General features: G+C 40.9%; 1 protein-coding gene across 5 annotated transcripts in view; it reads left to right on the forward strand.

Moving 5' to 3' along the window:
- Nucleotides 1–7390: 7390 nt before the first annotated feature.
- TTN (titin) overlaps nucleotides 7391–21804 on the forward strand; it is a 266895-nt gene continuing 252481 nt past the window's right edge. For 3 of the 5 annotated variants that reach the window (XM_040643369.1, XM_040643361.1, XM_040643375.1), the window contains exons 1-10: nucleotides 7391–7481; nucleotides 9648–9851; nucleotides 11470–11757; nucleotides 12238–12323; nucleotides 12417–12661; nucleotides 16508–16835; nucleotides 17207–17359; nucleotides 18043–18177; nucleotides 19466–19597; nucleotides 21428–21565. In XM_040643369.1, coding sequence (XP_040499303.1) covers nucleotides 7391–7481; nucleotides 9648–9851; nucleotides 11470–11757; nucleotides 12238–12323; nucleotides 12417–12661; nucleotides 16508–16835; nucleotides 17207–17359; nucleotides 18043–18177; nucleotides 19466–19597; nucleotides 21428–21565 — 1800 coding nt within the window. Of the gene's footprint in view, nucleotides 7482–9647; nucleotides 9852–11469; nucleotides 11758–12237; nucleotides 12324–12416; nucleotides 12662–16507; nucleotides 16836–17206; nucleotides 17360–18042; nucleotides 18178–19465; nucleotides 19598–20705; nucleotides 20844–21427; nucleotides 21566–21804 lie in introns of all 5 variants that reach the window. The other 2 variants (XM_040643349.1, XM_040643355.1) reach the window with 1 other exon arrangement.

Raw genomic sequence — 21804 nt, forward strand, 5'->3', positions numbered from 1 at the left:
TTTTGATACACTAGAGCTGCCTTCGTTTTTAGATTTTTGTCTCACATAGGCTCTTTCGCTTTTGGAAGATCCACCCCCTAACAAAGCAAGCCTATTAAAATATACCCATCGTAAATGCACTTGGTGAGTTGATATGTCTTCTTTTGTAGGCACTTGATAAACATGTATTATTTTTCATTTTTGCAGATTTGTTTTTGTATTTCAGGGCACAACATTTTTCAGCTCCCACATACATTTTTGATCCTGAAAAGTCCTTAATCCTTCGGTCCTGTATCTGCAGTAGTCACTGGATAAAATGAGCCCAACTGCCTCCCTTCAGTGGGTGTAAAGCTTATTATCTGATGACAATTTCAATTCCAGGGGGCATCTGCTGGTGTTGGATCTGATCTGGTTTACAGTATCCTATCGCACACTTCCAGAAACCCACCTTATTTCTTCTTTAAGGATCCAAAAGTTGGGGCGCCTGGGTGGTTAAGTGTCAGACTCTTGATTTTGGCTCAGATCATGATCTGAGGGTTGTGAGATTGGCCCCACGTGGGGCTCAGCATGGAGCCCCTCTTCCTCTCCCTCTGCCCCTCCCCCACTCATGCACGCTCTCTCTCTCTCTCCTAAAACAAATAAAATCTTAAAAAAAAAAAAAAAGGTTCCAGTGATTTAATTCCAAGTGTAAATGTCACGTCACTTTCTGAGATGCCTCAGAGAGGGACATGACATGTGTTTCTGTGAGTTCAATTTCGGACTTTTCAAAGATTTCTTAGAAAACATGATCCTGGATATTCAGTCAGGTAGTTAGATAATTGATCAAAAATCAATATTACTAGGCACAGAAATGATAATCTTTTGTGTCCCACTTGGTACTAGCAAACAAACAAAATGCCCACCACATGTCTGATTTTCACTGTCCTGGGCATGGTCACATTCACTCTGTCGCTTAATCTTCCCAATAACCCTTTGAAGTGGATATTATAATCCCCAGTTTACAACAGAGCTGACACTCAGGGATTCAAGTGCGTTGCCTAAAACCCACGTAGGGTAGGACTGAAATTCCATGTGCCCCTGGAGTCGGTGCTACTGAGAAATGCGAAGCTGAAGTTTTGATCTTTCTTATTTTGGTAGAAGTATCATATGTGTGTAAAATAACCTTTTTGCATTTAATGTGGCATTAAATGTATTAGTGACTATTAGTACACCTATAAATAGCTAGAAATCAATCGACTTGATCTTACTACTAAAGCAGTTTAACTGGAGCTAGTGAAAAGGGATAAAGAGAAGTCTTCTCTTGAATTTTAACCAGCACTTTCTGGCCTCTCATATCCCCAGGGTAACTTTGTCTGCCTTTATAACTCAAGGAACACACACGATAGTGCATTAAAACAGCTTGTTCCGGTGACAAGTCCTTCCCTGTGCGCTTCCTGAATTTGCTTTACTACTTTCTTGTGTATTAACAGCTCAGTGAAGAGCTTATATTTTGGCTTTGAGATACATTATACATAAATCTGTAGATTTTATAGATATAATATTACTAGATACTACTGTTCTTACTAAAATGCAAACTCCTGGGCGCCTGGGTGGCTCATTCGTTAAGCGCCTGCCTTCAGATCGAGCCCTATGTTGGGCTCCCTGTTCAGCAGGGGAGTCCACTTCTTCCTCTCCCTCTCCCACTGCTTGTGTTCCCTCTCTAGCTGTCTCTCTCTGTCAAATAAATACATACAATCTAAAACAATAAAAAATGAAAAAACTAAAATGCAAACTCCTTGAAGGCAGAGATTCTCGTCTGCTGTGCACATTGCTATAATCCCAGTGCCTGAACTGTATTTAACAAAGAGCTCACACACAAAAATTTTTAATGAATTATAAATGCATTAATTTTATTCTTTTCTTTCAGAAAGGACTCTTACACTAGCTTTAAAAACTGTACCCATTTCTCAATCTGCAGTAATTCCTTCCTTTGGTAAATGGTTCTGTGTAGTAGAAATAAAATCAGGGCACCAACAGGGCACCTGGGTGGCTCAGTCAGTTGAGCCTCTGACTCTTGGTTTCAGCTCAGGTCATGGTCTCGGGTCCTGAGATTGAGCCCTGCATCAGGCTCCCTCTCAGTGGGGGGTCTGCTTGGCATTCTCTCTCCCTCTCTTTTTGTCCCTCCCCCTTTTCTCTCCTTCTCTCTCTCTCTCAAATAAATAAATAAACTCTTTAAGAAAAAAATAAAGTCTGCCACCAGCAACAACTGTGTAGATGGAGTGACTGCCTGAGTTGCTACATATCCTAGTCTAGGTCTCAGGCACAGATACTGAGAATTTATTAGAATTTATTAGACTGCAATCCCTAAGAGTGCAGGAACCACAACTATCTTCTTGGTCACAGCTGTCTGGCCATCATCTAGCAAAATGCCTCACACAAAGTCACCACTCAGTGGCTATTTGTTGAGTCACTAAATGATGACAGAATCCAGAAGTGTAATTTAACACAGTATTCAGTACTGAGCATATGCTTAATAAATATTTATTGAATTGCCTTGACTGATGTTCAAAAACAGAATCACACCATGCATTCCAAAACTAAGTTGGCATTATATTTGAATTATCAGCTGTTTGGGATTATCTATGGGACTCTGCCCCACTGTTAGGGTGGTAAATTAAGATCTTACTGCATCAGCAAACTCCCCAAATCTGAGTAGTATTTGGTTTCCACTGGGCTAGCTTAGTATATTCCAACTATGGCATACTTAATTTTAAAACTAATGCTTACCATGATAACACGTGTTGTCCACTACTGTTCATGAATCCAATAATATGGCTTCTTTCTAGAGTAGTGTGTTGTTTACTAACTAGTCCTTTCCTTATCTCTTCCTTCTTCCCTTCCTTTTTCTTTTCTTCCTGTCTTTCTTAAACTCTGACTGTCATAAAAGGTTGTAAAGATCAAAAGGCAAGGATCTGGGTGCCAGGGTGGCTCAGTCAGTTAAGCGTCTGCCTTTGGCTCTGGTCATGATCCCAGGGTCCTGGGACTGAGTCCAAAATCGTGCTCCCTACTCAGCGGGGAGTCTGCTTCTCCCTCTGCCCCTCCCTGCCTCTTGTGCTCTCTCTCTCTCACAAAAATAAATACAATCTTTTTTTTTTAAGGCAAGGATCTTGATAATACTGCAAAGTCTAGAAATGTTCCAGAATAATGAATAAACAAGCAGCTTTGGAGTCAGACACTTGACTTTATGTTCAAAATTTGTGGTCCATCTTCCCAGCTCTTGAGCTTCCTGTGTTGCACCAGCTTGCACTAGAAGACACAAGCTTCAAGGTTCTACCCACTCGTTCTCTCTAGTTCCCATAGGAAATAAAGTACTTTGACTTTGGTCCCAACAAACATAACAAGACATTAACATGCTTCACATTAGGTCAAATGAATCTAAAAATATACATACATGCACACACCATATGCCACACACACACACACATACACACACGACTAAACACGTTTTAAATAGATAGCCAATTGGTGAACACCCCAAATCAGAGAGATCACACATTTATAGTCTTACTTTGTCTTATGACCAGCAGCTTGCCTGTAACAGGAGTCTCTAATTGGAAATATTTTTTAAGACGTCTGCCACGAAACTAGTTGTTTCTGAATAAATCAATCAAACAGGATCACGGAAGAGAGAGTCAATAGAGGGGGAAATGATGCCACCAATACAGATATCACCACTGAAGTAAAGGAGACGATGTTTAAGTAAATACACGGGGTCATCTTGTCTATATAATTGTACCACGTCTGTTGTCTGGTATGGTTTAGCTCTGTTCAGTGTTAATAAATTACTACATAAGTAATTATAAAGTATGAAATATTCAAGAAGTGAAAAAGTCTGATGCATGGCCAAGTTCTTCCACAACCCAGAACATTCTTATTATAGATATAAATAAATTGAACTTGAGTTTTAAAATTTTAGTCCATTTTATTAAAAAGAGTCTCTTCCCAATATCACCAAGACAATTTGCTTCCCTCTTAGTGAAGTCTTACAAATCTCTCGGCTGAACCATTAGAAAGATCTTTTGGTACGCTCTTTTGTATTTGAAATATCTCTTGCTTGAAATTAAATTCAGTCCTAAAATAGCAACTTTATCATCTCCTAACCACTTCCCATTAGTAACAGCGAACTCCAGAGATAAGTAAAGCAGCCTTCATGTGTCTGGAAAAAGAACCCTATGGATGATTTAAACATAGGAGTTGGCTACTTGTTAAGAAACGGTGCATGCACATTTGTCGATATGAATGTCAGAAAGATATGAAATCTGAAAAAAGTGGAATCATTATACCGTGTAGACTAAATCTAAGCAGAGTTCAGATTTTGTCTATCAACAGTATTTCTTGCAGGGCTGTGTAAACACTTCGCTCATTAACATTACCGTAATTCTCCCTGAAGCACAAGTGGATTCTGGAGAACGTAGATAGTATAAATGAGCTCTCTCAATGCTAAAGTTTAGAGGCGCTCATTCTTCAAAGAAGGTGAAGTCTTACGCCTGAGATAAATGCCCTCATCTGCTGTCCTGATTGACAGGTGCATTTGGTCGGTTGTATGGGGGAAGGGAAGAGGCCTGGGGCCTGACTCCCTGGGCAGGGCCCTCAGGTGAAAGGCAGATTTATATAACTGCCCACAAATACCTGCTTTTGGTAGAAAGTCTCCTCAGAGCAGTGTTTGCAGATGCTAACCGTGGGCAACAAATGCTCTTCTCTGAGCCCCAATACAGTTATTCTTTACATACGGTTCTATTTCCTTGGTCAAGCCTCTTTGGAGGTACTAAATTTAGCGCTGCCAGTGAGAAGAACAGGTGGCCTGCGGCAGCAGCGAAGAGCCCCGGCTCCCAGCATGCTCTCGCGAGGCAGCCAATCGGCGCGGCCGCCCCGGGACGTGCGGCCGTCAGCAGATCAGGCAAATAAAAAGGCGGAGCCCAGCCCTGGCTCTTGAGCAGTCGTGCATTCCCAGCCTCGCCTCGGGTGTAGGGATTGCATAGAAAAGCAAAACTACACAGTCTCTGTGTAGTTTTGCTTTTAAGTTTAGAGGCTCACCGATTCATGTCGGAGATGGTCGGAAAAACCAACTCCAGATAGGACGTCGTTTCGGAAGCAACCTGGGGCTTCGTCCCACCCTTTTTGGGCACTCCTGAGAAATCAGGTGAGCGGCATCTTTACTTATTATTAGTTTTTTTAATAGTAGAGTCCCTTCCCTTCCTTATTGATTTCTGGTTCCCAGTTAGAACTTTTTATTCCAACGTATGCGACGTGCCTATGTAGGCATGTTTGTCCGACTACTCACTGCTGTTACCGAGCCCTTATTGAACTCTGCTCGTTCAGCTTTCTTTAAAAAGTTCCGTGCTTTGGCATATCAGCCTGGGCAGTGACTCCAATTGTGTGAATCCACCTCATGTTCTTAAAAGTGTTGAAGTTGAGGTCGGAAATGGTGATAGAATTGTTTGCTTCTGTTGTAGACTCTTTTTGTCTGCCGAGAATGTTCAAGGTTATGTTACTCAGTGAAAAAGTGAGACGCACCAAGAATAGCTCTGATAAAATGCATGTGGTATCAGCTACACCCTGATGACTTTTTAAGGGAATCAACTGCTGGGGGATCAGTTGCGGGACAGTGACAGAACACTTGCCCACTGTCAGTCAACAGCGGAGAGTTTATTTTGGGAGCATGACATTTTAGGTGCATACCTTCAGCCCTAATGACACAAAGGCCTTTCAAAAGCAAGTGCTAAAGCAACAAACTGACCTATCCAATAGGAATAAATGACCAATTCAGACAAGTTAATTGTGACATACTTAGAAATTTGGGGGGAGAGCTATAGAGTGTTTTATAAAATACTCAGTATCTCATGTATTTTAATTCATAATCAAATGATATAATATGAGCTAAATGTTGGTGTTAAGGGCAAGAAATAATATTTTAGAGACTTTTAATATCTAAATACCCTTTGACTTCCCATCTTCCTAGATTTAGATTACTCATCATAAATGCCTGTAAATGCATTGGTGTATAATACATAAATGGTGCAAAAGAATACAGCTATTTTTAGAAGATGCACTAAGTTGTAAACAGGGAAAGTGAGACACAAAAAGTTATTTGCCCTACATGTAACATGCTATATGGAGTTCTAGATGAAAGACTCACAACAACTTTTGGATATTATTTGAATTTTCCAAATATAAATTTTATTGTCTCAGAATCCTGGTTTCATTTTCTTTTTAACTAAGTAAAAAGTTACAACACGGTACAGAATTATCATTAGAAAAATTACCATTCCATAAGTTTTTAGCGAACAGAGAATTTTGTGAAAAGCATGAATGAAGTAACTGACAATTGAGAATCTGCTTTTTATATCAGAATAGTGGAGTAGTTGCATTGAATCATAAGGTATATGTGCATCAGAAAATTCACATCATCTCTCTGGAACTGATGGACAAAGTACTTTCTTCCACTTAGAAGGACTTAACTGCAAATTTCATATTCCTTTCTTTGATTTGGAATATTTGTATCGAGAAAGCACAAGGCTTTTTTAACTTCTTTTACATTTCACAGCAGTGTTCTCTTTGTCAGATTTGGACCTTGTTCCTTACTAAGTACTCAAGTCAGTAGTTTTCTTTCAGCTCTGTAGTAAAAGTTGGCCTACTCATGTAAGTTTAAATTTCCCTGACTACTGACTCTAGCAGTAACACCATTTATTGAGCAGGTACAAGATGAAGAAATCTTAGAAATAGAAAGCACTGTATGCTGTCTGTAAAAGGTTTGCACAGTCAGTAAGACTTGCCAGAACTTTCCAAGCAAGGGAAGAAATTGCAAAGTTCAGATTTTTAGTTTGGGTGACTATTTTAAGTAACCACCTGGATTACTTGAAGTAATACTAGTAAGACCTGAATCTATGCCAACTTTAAAAATACAGATTGAGTGAAAAATATTAAGAGGAAGGAAATTTTTAAAAATAATTATCTCTTCACCATTGGACGGATGCACAGATTCATTCCATTCTTTCCACACATCTTTTATTGTTCTTCTCCCTTCCCACTATTCCAGCTTTCCGCCTCTCCCTTAAGTGTCCCATCCTTGGTAAAACAGAATTTCCCCCTTCGACCACTAGAGGGCATTCCTTGCTCTGCTTTCCTAATTTTTCCCCCCTTCCATTTGTCTTTAGACTTCCTACTCTGCTGGGTCCAAATCAATTCAGAGTTCCGTGTTCAGATTGAAACCACGAAAGAGAAGGAAGACCCATCCCTCTAGGGCCCACAGATGATCTCAGGAGAAATCTGTTTGGAAAATGTGTGTCTTCACCATCTCCAGAGTAGCTCCAGGGTGGCCCTCAGCTGGGACCTTCTAACTCCTTTCCTCTTCCGTTTCAGAGTGCCTGAAAAGATGACAACTCAAGCACCGACGTTTCAGCAGCCGTTACAAAGTGTTGTGGTACTGGAGGGTAGTACCGCAACCTTTGAGGCTCACATTAGTGGTAAGCTCACGCGTGCGCACTTGCCTGCGCCTAGCCTCCTCCCCCGTATGTGAACTTAGCCGTAGGACTTGACGCCAAGTTTAAGTCGTGCTTTCACTTTGTAAAATTGGTCCAGCTGGTTGGAAGGGCCATCATAAGGGTATACCGTTCACAGAGTACTGACAAAATCTGACAATATAATGGCTTGGAAATGTTTTATTCATATTTGTAATTCCACGAAGCAAAATAATTAGCATTAGATTAAAATTGCTGTCAGAATCCAGCAGCCAAGTACGACCAAATTTGGACATTCTATATTTGGGTTCAGCTGCAGAGCCAGACTGGAAGCCAGGAACCGAAGCCCAGCAGGGGCCGACTGTGGAGCTGCTGGGCAAGGAGGCTGGGGCCCTCTCCGGGTGCCTGAGAGTGGGAAATAACAATACCGTGGACTGTTTTAAGAAGCAGAAAACTTTCAGTGTTGAGCTAACTTCTAATGATCCTATTCTTGTATTTTCAATCTTTAAGTGAGTCTAGTGAATTAAGATTTTACAATGTTTGGAGATGACAACAAAAAATAATATATGACACCCTGGTCTATATATTAAAGAGAAACAAACATTGACCTTAGAATTTTATTTAAAAGAAAGTTCTAATTCCCTTCTTTTTCTTCTTCATAACTCAGTTTAGAGGTAGTTCCAGAAAATGCATGATTTCAAGGACTTAACTATCTTCTGGAACAAATGGGGGTAGTCTACAAACTATATTGTAAATAATCTTGAAATTATTTAATCAGGATTGTCTCTGTAGTATCATAGCTGGTCATATAAAATGGCACGGATTAATTGAAAATCAAGTTTGCACCTCCATGGTGCACTATCCCAACCCCCCCCCTTTTTTTTGGCTTCTAATAAAGATATAAAATAAGATTTCCTCTTCCTTTCTCCTTTCGTTTTCTCTTTATGTGCCAATCTTATTCCTAACTGGATAAGACCTTTACACAAATATCATATAATCATTCTTCATTGTCTATTGTATATGCATATAGAGACCAATTCTATTCTTCTCACACATGATAGGCTCTGACTTTCTAATAATATGCTTATGTATCTTGTAACACTCCGTAACTTTTGAACTGTGCAGAACACAATTGGCTTCAGTGGGAATTTTGCCTGTTTGCGGAGTAGTGCAATCTTGCTTCTTCGTAGCTTCTTGTTCCTTCACACTATGTGCTAATAAATTATTAAGAAAACACCACTGAAAATGTTTGACATTCATGAATTAGTCAAATAAATGATTCACTTGGCCGTGGTGGGAGATTTGTTAATGTAGGGACAAGAAAATAAATGTTCTCTTGGTTCTCTTCACTTCCTCCATTTTAACATAAAATAAACCCTGCTCTGAATTTGCTTCATGCCTTCTGAATGTACAGAATTTAAATAAACTTCTCAAACCACGTACATGTAGTTCTTAGCTCCACAATTTACAGTGATTGAAGAGAATTCGGCTTTTCTACTTGCAACTCCAGGAATCCATGTTGTTCTGTAAGACTAGCTTTGGCTTTGTCTCTTCTACGAGAACCCACTTCTCTCCCTGAGCTTTGGCGGTTGTACAGATTACACATTTGAAAGGCAGGAGAGTTCAAGAAGACAGTGTCCCTGCAACCATAGAGGAGGGACACAGATGGGTTTGTCCTCCTCTGTTTGCTAGGCAGCCCCCTTAGATCCTTTGCTGTTCTTGCTCTTTACTTGTTTTTAAAGAGGACAACAGTCACTTTTTATTTCAAAGTTTCCTTGGCTCTACGCTTTTATAAACCCCTTTCATGATTTTAATGATGTCTATTAAATGGTATCAGGGAGAACCTGGGACAGGAAGGCAGGAGGTAGAAATTCTAGGCTTCTGTGTGCCCGGCCAGCTGAGGGACCTTGGAAAAATCATTGAGCCTCTTTTGGCTTCTTTCCTTTCCTATTAAATGAAGGTATTGACCTCTACATGAACCCACAGACCTCCCTAATTGTTTGTAAGTGGACCCTTTGGTCCTGTGGCTGTCAGGTTTTCCTTATCATTAGATGGCCTTCCACTGTGGAGAGCTTGCACCAGTGAGGACGAGGCAGGGAACATAGTGGGACAGAGTGGAGGACGTTGCAGTGCCCCATTCCAACATAAAGACGAATTGTGTTTGTGTTCCAGGTTTCCCAGTTCCTGAGGTGAGCTGGTTTAGGGATGGCCAGGCAATTTCCACTTCCACTCTACCCGGCGTGCAGATCTCCTTTAGCGATGGCCGCGCTAGACTGACGATCCCCGCCGTGACTAAAGCCAACAGTGGACGATACTCCCTGAGAGCCACCAATGGATCTGGACAAGCGACTAGTACTGCTGAGCTTCTCGTGACAGGTAGGCCGGGGGGGGGGGTGCTTCCTGTCCTCTGCCCCACCCCCAGTGCCTCTCCAACCCATGGGGAAGGAGGTCCAGGAGGAGCTCCTGAGGAACAAGTAGATGAAGCTAAAATCTAGAGAGGGGCCTCCTGGGGGCTGAATTGATAGAAGAGTTGTTTGCTGTGTAAAATTTAATTCTCTCAAAATACAGCACAAAAGTGGCTGAGAAAGTTTCCTCTATACACACATTAAACACTCAAAAGTATAGTAAGGGAATATTAACAAACCGTGTTTCTGAGCAAGTAGAAAGGCTTGGAGGCTTGTTTATAAGCCTAAGGAAACAGGTGCGTCACCAAGAGTTTACATGTTAACAAGCTTCTAGATGATTCTGATACAAGTGCCCCCACAGACCGCCCATTTAAGAAACACTGCTCTTGGGGCGCCTGGGTGGCGCAGTCGTTAAGCGTCTGCCTTCGGCTCAGGGCGTGATCCCGGAGTTGCGGGATCGAGCCCCACATCGGGCTCCTCTGCTGGGAGCCTGCTTCTTCCTCTCCCACTCCGCTGCTGTGTTCCCTCTCTCGCTGGCTGTCTCTCTGTCAAATAAATAAATAAAATCTTTAAAAAAAAAAAAAAAGAAAGAAACACTGCTCTTATCTATAAAGTTCAGTAATTCCTTACTTACTTTCCATATCTAAAACTATTACACTGTGGACATACACAGAAAAAGGCAGATACGTGACACAGTTTCCTCAGAGGAGTTATTGTCTTCATGGCCTCTGTCATTTCCCTCCATCCTTCCCTTCCTGGTAAGACGTTAATCCACAGAATATTGCATTACTTTACACGTGACAACCCGCATCTGTACGATGAGCTACCTAATGTTATATGTGGTTAGCCAATGCACTATACCAGCAGCGCTGTTCAGGTGTAAGGCTGTTATCAATGCATCAGGGAACATCATGTGTGAACTTTAACATACATCCAGAAAATTCAGAAATGGAAAATGCACAGGCGTGACAGGTTGTTTATTTCTCAAAAACATGTCAAAATTGATCCCATTCTCTCTTCACATTTCTAAAAAATTTCTTTCAACATAATGGATCAAAAAAATTCCCCTTTTGTAGCATAACTAACATTAAATCATGTCACTATTTGGATTAACATTTAAATGCAAGTAAATATTTGGGTTTTTTGAATATTGATCAATTTAGAGACAATTTAGGGTTTTTAACATTAAATTAATAGTGATTCTGTAAGTCACACGTACACTTATCAAACCATCAGAATTTATTTTAATGCAATTTACTGAAATGTGCGAAATTACTTTAACAGGTTAAGAGATTCTCTTAAAACGTTATAACAATATCAAGGCTTTTTCTTACAAAAAAAAAAAAGTGGTGGCTTATAGCTGCTAAACAAAGCAAATAAAATAAAATAAAATATGGTGGCAGGATTACCTTCTGCCATCTTCTGGCTCCTTTCTTGCTTTCCTCTGCAGGAACTGGGCTCAAGGACAGTCAAGGGTGTTTGGTTCAGGGAGTCATCACCTCGTTTTGAAAACAGCTGTGATTGTTTAAAAATAACCTGTCGGGAGCACCCTGGCTGACGGTCCTGATTTTCCTTGCTTCCCCTTGCAGCAGAGACAGCGCCACCCAACTTTGTTCAACGACTGCAAAGCATGACTGTGAGACAAGGAAGCCAAGTACGACTCCAAGTGAGAGTGACCGGAATCCCTACACCTGTGGTGAAGTTCTATCGGGATGGAGCGGAAATCCAGAGCTCCCTTGATTTTCAAATTTCACAAGAAGGCGACCTCTACAGCTTACTGATTGCGGAAGCATACCCCGAAGACTCCGGGACCTATTCAGTAAATGCCACCAATAGTGTTGGAAGAGCTACTTCGACTGCCGAATTGCTGGTTCAAGGTACGTGCTGCAGGCGGAGAAACTGGGAGAGGGGAGCGTACTTGCTGATGGAGGACGAATGGGGCCAGAGGTCCTGCCACCTCCCCACAGAGGCCTCGGGGATGCTGCGAGCTGAAACCAAAGCTGGCTTTTCAACACCCAGGAAAAGCCTCTGAGATTCCATGCAGGAGCTCAGAATCATTGAAGGACTCTGTGCTTATAAGCCCGTCAGAAACTGAAAAGTATTTCAATTAGGTCATCTAAGTTTTCAAATTATTGACCAATAATGGATTTTTTTTAATGGTTCTAAGTAAATTCTTATCTAATAATGAATATATTTTATTTTAAAATCTAATTTATATTAATACAAAATCAAAAACTTTCTGCATTTTCCTCCATTGAGACGAGTAGAAAATGTTACTGACTTTGCAGTCAGAATTAACATCATCTCTTTAAAATGGGTCACCGTGCCTCTTCCTAAGTGTCTTCCCCTGCCCACAGGCGAAGAAGTAGTACCCGCTAAAAAGACAAAGACAATTGTTTCGACTGCTCAGATTTCAGAAACAAGAGAAACCCGAATTGAAAAGGTATGTTTCTGCACTGTTGGTCTTCAAACCTTTTAGATTGTTGCTTTGTCAACTTTTCCCCCTCAACGTGGGCTTTGTTTTCATCTTTTACAGAAGATTGAAGCCCACTTTGATGCCAGATCAATTGCAACAGTTGAGATGGTCATAGATGGTGCCGCTGGGCAACAGCTGCCACATAAAACACCTCCCAGGATACCTCCTAAGCCAAAGTCAAGGTCTCCCACGCCACCGTCCATTGCTGCCAAAGCACAGTTGGCTCGCCAGCAGTCCCCGTCGCCGATAAGACACTCCCCTTCCCCGGTCAGACATGTGCGGGCGCCAACCCCATCTCCTGTCAGGTAAAGCCTTTTAAAGGAGAGCAAGTCATTGTGCATTTTTGAATTAGGTTTCATCCAGTGAGATGAGAAATAGAAGGAAGCGATAAAAAAATGTAGCATGTGATAAAGGAGGTAAGCCGGAAGGTCCTGAATAGGATTTTCACAAATCCTCACTGGCCACAGGTAGGTTGGAGGACTTTATTAACTCTACGTCTGAATTCCTATTTGTATTCCATTTAACAAATATCTGCTTTAGGAGCCAAGAGGAAGCAGTGAAATGAAAAGAACACAGAATTTAGGGTTGAAAGCCCTGTTGAACACAGGATCATTTGGTAACAGTGTGACTTAGGGAGATAATTGTAACAATAAAATAGTCGCTACTCTATATTGGCCACTTGGTCCATATCAGACATTTGATTGGCATTCTATGTATATTATCTCCTTAAATATTCACAGCAACTTCTAGGAATTATTACTAATTTTACTGATAGGTGAGTGGAGCTAAAGAGGTCAAAGAATTTGCTTCGGGCCTTAGTCATACCATTTGTACACTAGAGAAAGTCACGATAAGAATGATCTCACGGTGTGTTGTGAGGATTCAGTGAGCTAATTAGTTGAAGGGACTTTGTATATGGAGCATAGGAACATTTGTATAATTATTTTCTGATAAGAAAAACCTTTTAAATATTTTGCATATGCTTACGTCATTTTCCATAGGAAATAAGATGGGTTTCTATGCTTAGTTAATATGGAGGTATTTTAGAAAGTGAGCATGTATCATCAAGGCTCAGAAATTATTCTATAATCAAGTGTGAATTATCCATGGCAAATTTAAACTTGGAACTTGGCTTAACCTGCTGAGGTTTTTAATATGATGAACTGAAAACATGTCCAGATTTTGGAGAAAACAAGAAAAGTGTTTCTTGATCAATTTATACGATTGTTTTTAGCGTAGAGAGAGTTCCTCTGCCAAGAAAAATTTTGAAATGAGAATAATAAGCAGATAGTTGACCTAAAAAATATTCAAATTTACTAGTTACTAAAATCAAAACACTGTAGTACTGGTAAATGAATAGAAAATACATTAGAAAAGCAGAACAGAGCATCCAGAAACAAATTCAAGTGTCCGGTAGATTCCATTTTTGATCAAAGTGACTTTCAGTTCAGTGGGCGAAGGGGTATCTTACTCAATAGAGAGTGCTGGCCTGGTCAGCTGTCCTTTAGGGAGAAAACAAATATGAACCTCTACCCCACACCGTTTACAAACTAAATCTCAGCCTGACTAAAAAAAGCTAAATTAAAAAATAAACACACAAAAAAAAGAGAACATTTGGGAAAACTTTTGTGAAGGAGAGCTTTTAAAAATCGATTTGGAGTTTCAATTACATTAAAATAAAAGTGTGTGTATGGCAAAAATAAGGTCATTGCCAAATCAAACAGTGCATTTGTGAAAATATTTTAGAAGTGTCTCTTCTTCAAGATATGTCATTGTTTCTGCCTTGAAGGTATTATATTAAATATACAGTGGGTACAATTGGATGGCAGAAGCCCCAAAACCTTGCATAACGTACACGACTGTTTACATTGTTGCTCAGTAAGACCCCAAAGAAGCGAAATGCAAACAGCAGATCTAGGGGGGAAATGTTTGCAAACACTCGTGACAAAGAACGGAGTAGCAAGTGTATTAAAAATCTTCTACAAATTAATTTTTAAAAGAAAAATAAGCAACACAAATGGAAAAAAATGAACAGAAGACAAGCATTTCACCCAAGAGGCAATGTAAATGTCTGACCGATATATGAAAAATGCTAGATATTTTCCAATTTTTATAATGTTGGCCACTCTGAAAATTAAAGGTACTGGCAAACACTAATATGAAAGAAGACTTGAAGCAAAAGCTCAGTTTTAAAAACATGTCTAGCTATCAAATAAATAGAGTGTTCTGTCCCAGGCGAGCTCCAAGTTTGCACACCATGAAATCACAAGACAGGCCAAATTTGATTTCTGGGGGAGATAACAGCCTCATTGTGCTTTTAATCCAAGCCTAAGGGTCATTCAAAATTACCGAGCTTCGCTGATTCCATGGAGCGCTTTGACTGTCTTAGCAGCTCTGGCAGTTCATTAATAACACTCCCCATTACTTAGTCCCTGAAATTTGCTTTAAAATCAGAAATAAAAATAGCAATTTGTTGAGAAAATAATGGCTATCTAAGATAGACTACTTCCTAAAATGTCTAATGGTTTAATCTTGATTTTTGTCGTAGAGTAAGGCAAATGTATTTTGTTGAATAAGGTACACGTATCTAGCTGTGACCAGGTGATTATGTTTTATTGTAAGAGCAAAAATAAGCACTTTCCTATAATGACTCAAATTACATTGATTTTTCACAGCTATGGGCTTACCTGCAGCCTGCTGCTAATCACTCGTGCCATGCTAATCATGTCTTTAACTTTCTGAAATAAACCCACTTTCTGATGAACAGCAACAGTGAGGCACAAGCTGAAACTTGGAAGTACACGTCCCTTTGCTTTTCTTCAAGAGGTGTAGACCCTGCATTTAGAGTAGTGTTAGATGTCTTTGTTATATTTCTAAGGCAGTCACTTTTAAAATAGAGACATGTTCCCCTAGATTTTCCTTTACTTGATTACAACTTCATGTATAAAATGTCAATGGATTTTTCACCGAAAAACCCTTCTTTAAGAAAAGGACTAAACAGTTCTTCGTGAAGCTGGTTAATATTGTAGTGTACTATTAAGTTACTCTGTCATTTAGAGCACATATCAACGGTGCCTCGAACCTTAATTAGAACAGTCGTTTCATTTATGATCAGTGTAAGTTAATGCCAGAGTATAGTTATAAATATTTTCCTATAAATTGTAGTTATAGTTAATGATGAGGCAATACTGCCATCTAGAGGGAGAAGTTGATTAAGAACTGCTCAAAAATTAAACTATGAAAATTGTTATCTTAAAATAGTTGGCCAACCCCTAGAATTATTGGTGTAGATCAGGGACTGTCTTTTTTGGCCATAAATGTCAGGAGTTAGCACCTAGATTCTTCGAATGATGCTGTTGCACTTGGGATATACAGGAAAAGCAATGAAAACTATTTTAGAAGAAGCACTTTATCAATTTAATAGAAAAACTGTGGAGTCCTTGGATTTTAAAATAGCCAGTTACCATAGTAACCATATGGATATTAAAAGGAGTCCAGAGTACAACACAATGAGAGTGAGGGTAAACACAGAGAAAATTGAAAAGAGCAGTTCACGACACTTTGACCATTGCAGAGCCCATACCCAAAAACGCTCTGCAAGAAGTGTCCCAAGAAAGCTTTCTCCTAGCCTGGAGGTTCGCAAGGCGCACAGGCATGGTGAAAGCTGCGAGAGGTCTACAGGGAAAGAAAGAGGCGAGACTTCTTTAGCCCAGAATTGCACAAGCAATTTGATTACAGAAACCTTTCTTTGTTCCACACCTGTCTGACATACCCTCCCCCATTGGAAGAACAGAGATATATAGTTCTGATTACCCTATTGGCCATGTCCTTTCTTTGGCTGCATTTGAAGACCTTCTGCTGTCTTGACTTTTTTAAATGGTGAGGAGGTGGGGCAAGGGACAACATTCATTAGCTTAGAATCCCGTCTGATTCTCTTACGGAGTTACAGCAGGTAAAACTAAGGTTTACCAAGATACAAAACAAGTGACTTTCAGTCAAGTACATTATTTGCTTTCAAAGAGGTTATTGGGGCACACATTTTGAAACTCTGCCTTAAGCACGTCCAGATTTTCCTTCCATTATTCAAATCCAATGACCAGGAAAGGAGTTGTGCGTCTTGCCATTCCTGACCTCTGCCGTCTGGTTTTCAGATCCGTGTCTCCAGCGGGAAGGATCTCCACGTCCCCCATCAGATCCGTTAAGTCTCCGCTACTCGCCCGGAAGACCCAGACACCCGGCATGGCCCCAGGCCCCGAAGTGCCTCCCCCTTGGAAGCAGGAGGGCTACGTGGCCTCCTCTGAGGCTGAGATGAGAGAAACCACGGTGACGAGCGCCACCCAGATCAGGACCGAGGAGAGATGGGAAGGGAGATACGGGATCCAGGAGCAAGTGACCGTCAGCGGAGGAGCGGGCGCTGCCGCCAGCGTGTCGGCCAGCGCTGCCTTCGCGGCGGGGGCCGTGGCTGCTGGCGCTGCAGAGGTAAGCCCGGGCCGTCCTGCTGCCGTTGTCTTCCTTTCACGGCCAGGTTGGTGTCTCCAACCAGAACCCTGCCATGAAACTCCGTCTGTGTGGCTTAGAGGGGACATGCATATGAACATACGAACATTAACAGAAACGGAAGGTCAGATTTGGCTCATGCTTTGGAAAATCATTTTTAATTGGGATAAAGGTTCTATTCTGTGAGGTTTTCAGAAAATCCAGGTTTTAACGATACATGCCCCCTCTCTCTTGGCAACGACACACGCTTATCCCATATAATGTTTTACTCGGGGCAGCTCATTTCCCTTGCACTTTTGTATCTTCTGCTGAGCATGTCATCTTAAAAATGGACTCGGCCATTTCCAATCCAGGTGAGACAAGAAACTGACAAAAGTGCAGCTGTTGCGACTGTCGTTGCTGCTGTTGATATGGCCAGAGTGAGAGAACCAGTCATCAGCGCTGTAGAGCAGACTGCTCAGAGGACAACCACGACTGCCATGCACGTCCAACCTGCTCAAGAACAGGTAGGCCCGCGGCCGGCTGCAGCGAGCTGGGCAAGCAGCGATCCCCTGGCAAACCGGTGCTCCAAGCATGGAGCTCAGTGCGGCCCAGATGTCTAGGGCTCTCCGAGCCAAAGATGGCCTGAGAGTCCAAGGGTGTTCAAGATATAAGTGCCTAAAGTTCCTGGTCCGTGTCAGGCGGGTAGACAGACAAGAGTAAACTATCAGAAAGTTGGTATAGGAGGTCAGAGAAGGAATTTGAGTATCAACATGGCCCTGGGTCGAGATGGGCAAAGGGTGGCCAGGAAAGCCAGCTGAACAGGAGGAGTGTGTGTGCATTCATTGCTGTGGTTCCAGATCAGTCAGTCCAGAGCTCAGCTGCTCCAAGAGCTTGGGGGGGGGGGCGGGGGTGGGGGAGAACCATTATTGCAGGGCAGACATTACCTTTCTCCAAGCTTCCCCAGAAGACCTTTGCTTTTACTTTCCTCAAAACAAATGTGACACTGGATTCATGGCTGAAAAGTGTTATAAATCCTGGGTGATTTCCCACCTCGTATTTGAATAGATTTCTTTTACAATTTAAAATTACTCCAGCTTTCCTCCTTATCCTCTCTTGTGTGACATTTCTGTCTGTATCCTGATTTATTATTGGAACATTAATATAAGGTGCATGAAACTATTTCCTTCTTTTCCCCTCTGAAATTCAGATTAAAAAAGAGGCAGAGAAGAAGACGGCTGTAACTAAGGCAGTAGTGGCCGCCGATAAAGAACAAGAATTAAAATCAAGAACCAGAGAAGTAATTACAACAAAACAAGAGCAGGTGCACGTAACTCATGAACAGGTGAATAAAATGGGTTTTGATGTGAAATTGTTGTTGATGTTCCCTGTGTCAGCACACATAATAATGTTTACCTCGAAGGGTTTTGTTTCTTGGGCAACACAGTTGTTATCACACTAATAAAGTCCCCTTGTATCTGCGTATTCCTGGGCACCAGATACCAAGGTCCCTTAGAGTCCCCGGATGCTTTGCTTGTGTAGACAAAAGGGACTTCTTTGAACGCAAACAAGGGGTTTCATCTCTGTTGTCCTAGAGGCGCACGAATTAAACATGTGCCTGTGAGTGAGGTCGAACCAGGAAGAGTAGATGTGGAGGTAGGAACAGAGAAGGACACCGAGCACACATTGCTTTGAAAAATAGCCCACCAACTGCTTTCTGAGCCCTTAGGAGAACCTCAGAATATGGATTTGAAGTGGAATGGACATCACGGGTTTTGTAGGTCCAATGACCAAAAAAAAGTGCAAAGGACAGTCATGATTGGAGGCATTCAGGGACAAATTCGATTAAGGCCAATTGGTCAGGCTTTTGGCCAGTGGAGCCAGTTATCAGCTGAGTGGTTGGAGAAGATGAACTTTCAAGTCTTTTTAAACCCTGAGATCCGGAATGTCAGGGATGGTGTCAGAGTGGCAAAGAGGAAAGAGGCAAATGGGGAAAACTACACCCCACTCTCCCCTCCACACACCTTAGGCAGCCAGATCCAAACAGCCTCCTTCAGAAGCTTAAGGATTTGGGAAGTTTTTGGCTGGGATGTGTACAAAACTTTTCTCCCCATAATGTCTCAATTTTAGAAAAGTAAGTCTGGTTATTCTAAGCCATCATAATTAGGAAAATTTCCAAAGCAAAAATATCCTATAAATGTAGATTGTAAATTGCCCATACTTGATTTCTCATATATAAATCTAAAGGGTCAGACAAATTACTTCTAAGGCCTTCTATTCTAACATCCAGTTCTTTAAGATTGCTTTTAGATGACAGAAGTGGCATAGAATGGTATTGCCCATCTATCCGTTTATGAAAATTGGAAGTCTTTTCAAAGAAGATGGCAATTGTCCAATTCAATTAAATGGTATTGAATCCAACTTTTTTTCCCTGAGCAGCATAAATTATGGTTTAGGCAGAGAACAAGCATGGTCCTATGAAGGGAAATGAGATGATGTATTTAGTGATATCTCCAGAAAAAGAGGATTTTACTTCTTTCTTCAAATTCTTACTTTGTTATATTTAATAAACAGTATGTCACTTCTATTAGAGATCAGGAGACAATAAGAGTTTGTTTTTATTTTGATTTCAGATAAGAAAAGAAACTGAAAAAGCATTTGTACCAAAAGTAATAATTTCTGCAACTAAAGCCAAAGAGCAAGAAACTAGAGTTACTGGACAAATTACTACAAAACAAGAACAAAAACAAGTAACTCAAGAAACAGTAAGTCTGATTTTGTAAATATATTGTAGTTCGTGGACACATGACACATTCTAGCCAGCTGCGTGTACCGTATTACCAAAACCTCTAAATGGAGGAGTCTTTTGTATCTATTTTCTTTTCGTTGTTTCTGTGTTGTTGTTTTTCTGAAACTCATGATGCATATTCTGTTTCCTTTGCACAATTTTTCGTTCAGTTGATCAGTTTTGGGTAGATTGTCTATGAGAACAGTTTGGGAGCACATCTTTGACATTTCTAGAGCGTATTTAAATGGAAGACAGCTATCACTCCAATTAAGTTACCCCCAGTACAGTTTGACACGTGTGCACACACACACCTACCAGCCATGAACCCTCGGAGTGAGTATCAAGGGAAAGTGAGGAAATGCTGGACATCAGGGAGCACCGGTCCTTCTTCAAGAAAATGCCCTAATTCCTGACTGAAAAACAGGGGCCTAGAATGTTTGCTGCTTTTGTTCTGTAGTCAGGTGCGAACAACCTCACTGCTACCAAAATCCACTGCTCTTCCCTGTGTGACATCAAGCCTTAAGGTGTCAGGAAAGAAGCATTTATTTTTAACTCTTTCCTGTTCAGGAGGGTGCCTGCACTCACCTTTCTTGATCTCCTGTTCTTTGCTGATCCCAGAGCTATTTTTTAAAAAGGTCTAGCTGAGAACACTATGCTTTTTGAAGGCTGGCCACAGGCTATTGAATGAATTTGCCTGTCCTTAGAGTGAGGGAGAGACTTTGAATGCCCACGTACTCTACTTGGCATGATCAAGGGTATAGAGATCCCTGTTGCTATTGCAATTCTAGTTACTGGCAAGTTCAGCCTGACTGTAGTTTTCTAGCCATTCACCAGTGGCCGCTCACTGGGTCCTCACATGTCAACAGTCTCAAAGATGAGACCTTTTCCATTTCTAGGACAATTTGCAAAGGAGCAGGTGGGCAGGAAAACAAAAGTCTGTGTCTTAAATGTTAAGTGTTGGCCCTTAAAATGGAGATGTGATGCTTCCTCTCTTACCACTAAACATTTTGTATTCTTCTGAATGTTGCAAGGGTATCTTGCCATTTCTTTTGAATCTCAAACCTTTATTTTACTCTGAAAATCAGATAAGACAGACAGCTATGACAGCTGCTGCGTCCATGGTGGTAGCTGCCACCGCAGAGACCACAAAGCTAGAAACAATCCTGGGAGCTCAAGAAGAAATTGCCACACACCATGATCAAATGCACATAACTCAGGAAAAGGTGATGACTTCCTGCTGGTGTGCAATTCACTCTTCATGTCATTTGCAAGCTGCCTACACGTTCATCATGGGTCTTTCTCATCACTTCTTCACCTCCTCTCTTTATAACTCGGATAGAAACCTCCCTCAGAACCTCTCACGAACCCTTTGCCACCTCTCCAGCTTTCACCGCCACTTTTCATTCCTAACTTTCAAACTTTGTTTGGATTGGTACTAACATGATACTATAATTCACTTTAATATCTTCCAGTTTTCAAGTCAATTGATAAAATGCAAAAGTATGTGTTGATTATGGTTGTATTGGAATTTCCCATGGATTACAATAAGAAGAATGTGAGAAAGAGAAATGCATCCTTTATTCTCTTATTGCTGATCACATTTTTTTTCTTTTAGACTGCACTAATTTTGATACCGTTAGCAATGAACTAGTACAGCAGCTCTTACGATATGTTTAAGGGTGATTACAGTGTCCGTGAACAGCAAGAAATTTGCTTCCTTTCTCAGTGTTGAATTAAGTTTCTTTTATTAGAGGCTGTATGAAATTTAATGACCATTTTCTCACCTTTCTTTTTATCATATGACCAGATAACGAAAGAAACTAGGAAAACAGTGGTACCTAAAGTCATAGTTGCCACACCCAAAGTCAAAGAACAAGATTTAGTATCAAGAACTAGAGAAGGCATCACTACCAAAAGAGAACAAGTTCAAATAACTCAGGAAAAGGTGAATACACATATTTGAGATGGGAAAAGTTCATCTTTAAACTAATGTCTAGTAAACCATTAACTATGATGTGCTATGAATTATGAGTCTGTATTTTCCTCTTTGAATCCCAGACTAAAAGCAAAATGGTGAATGTGTGACTGCTTACCATTAATTTTATCTGCACATTTGATTTTCATCCATCTGTAGCACGTGTTTTTCATTTTATCCCACCATTGTTCTTTGCATGAAGATGAGCA

This window comes from Ursus maritimus, unplaced genomic scaffold (genome assembly GCF_017311325.1).
Source record: "Ursus maritimus isolate PB19 unplaced genomic scaffold, ASM1731132v1 scaffold_1, whole genome shotgun sequence".
NCBI lineage: Eukaryota > Metazoa > Chordata > Mammalia > Carnivora > Ursidae > Ursus > Ursus maritimus.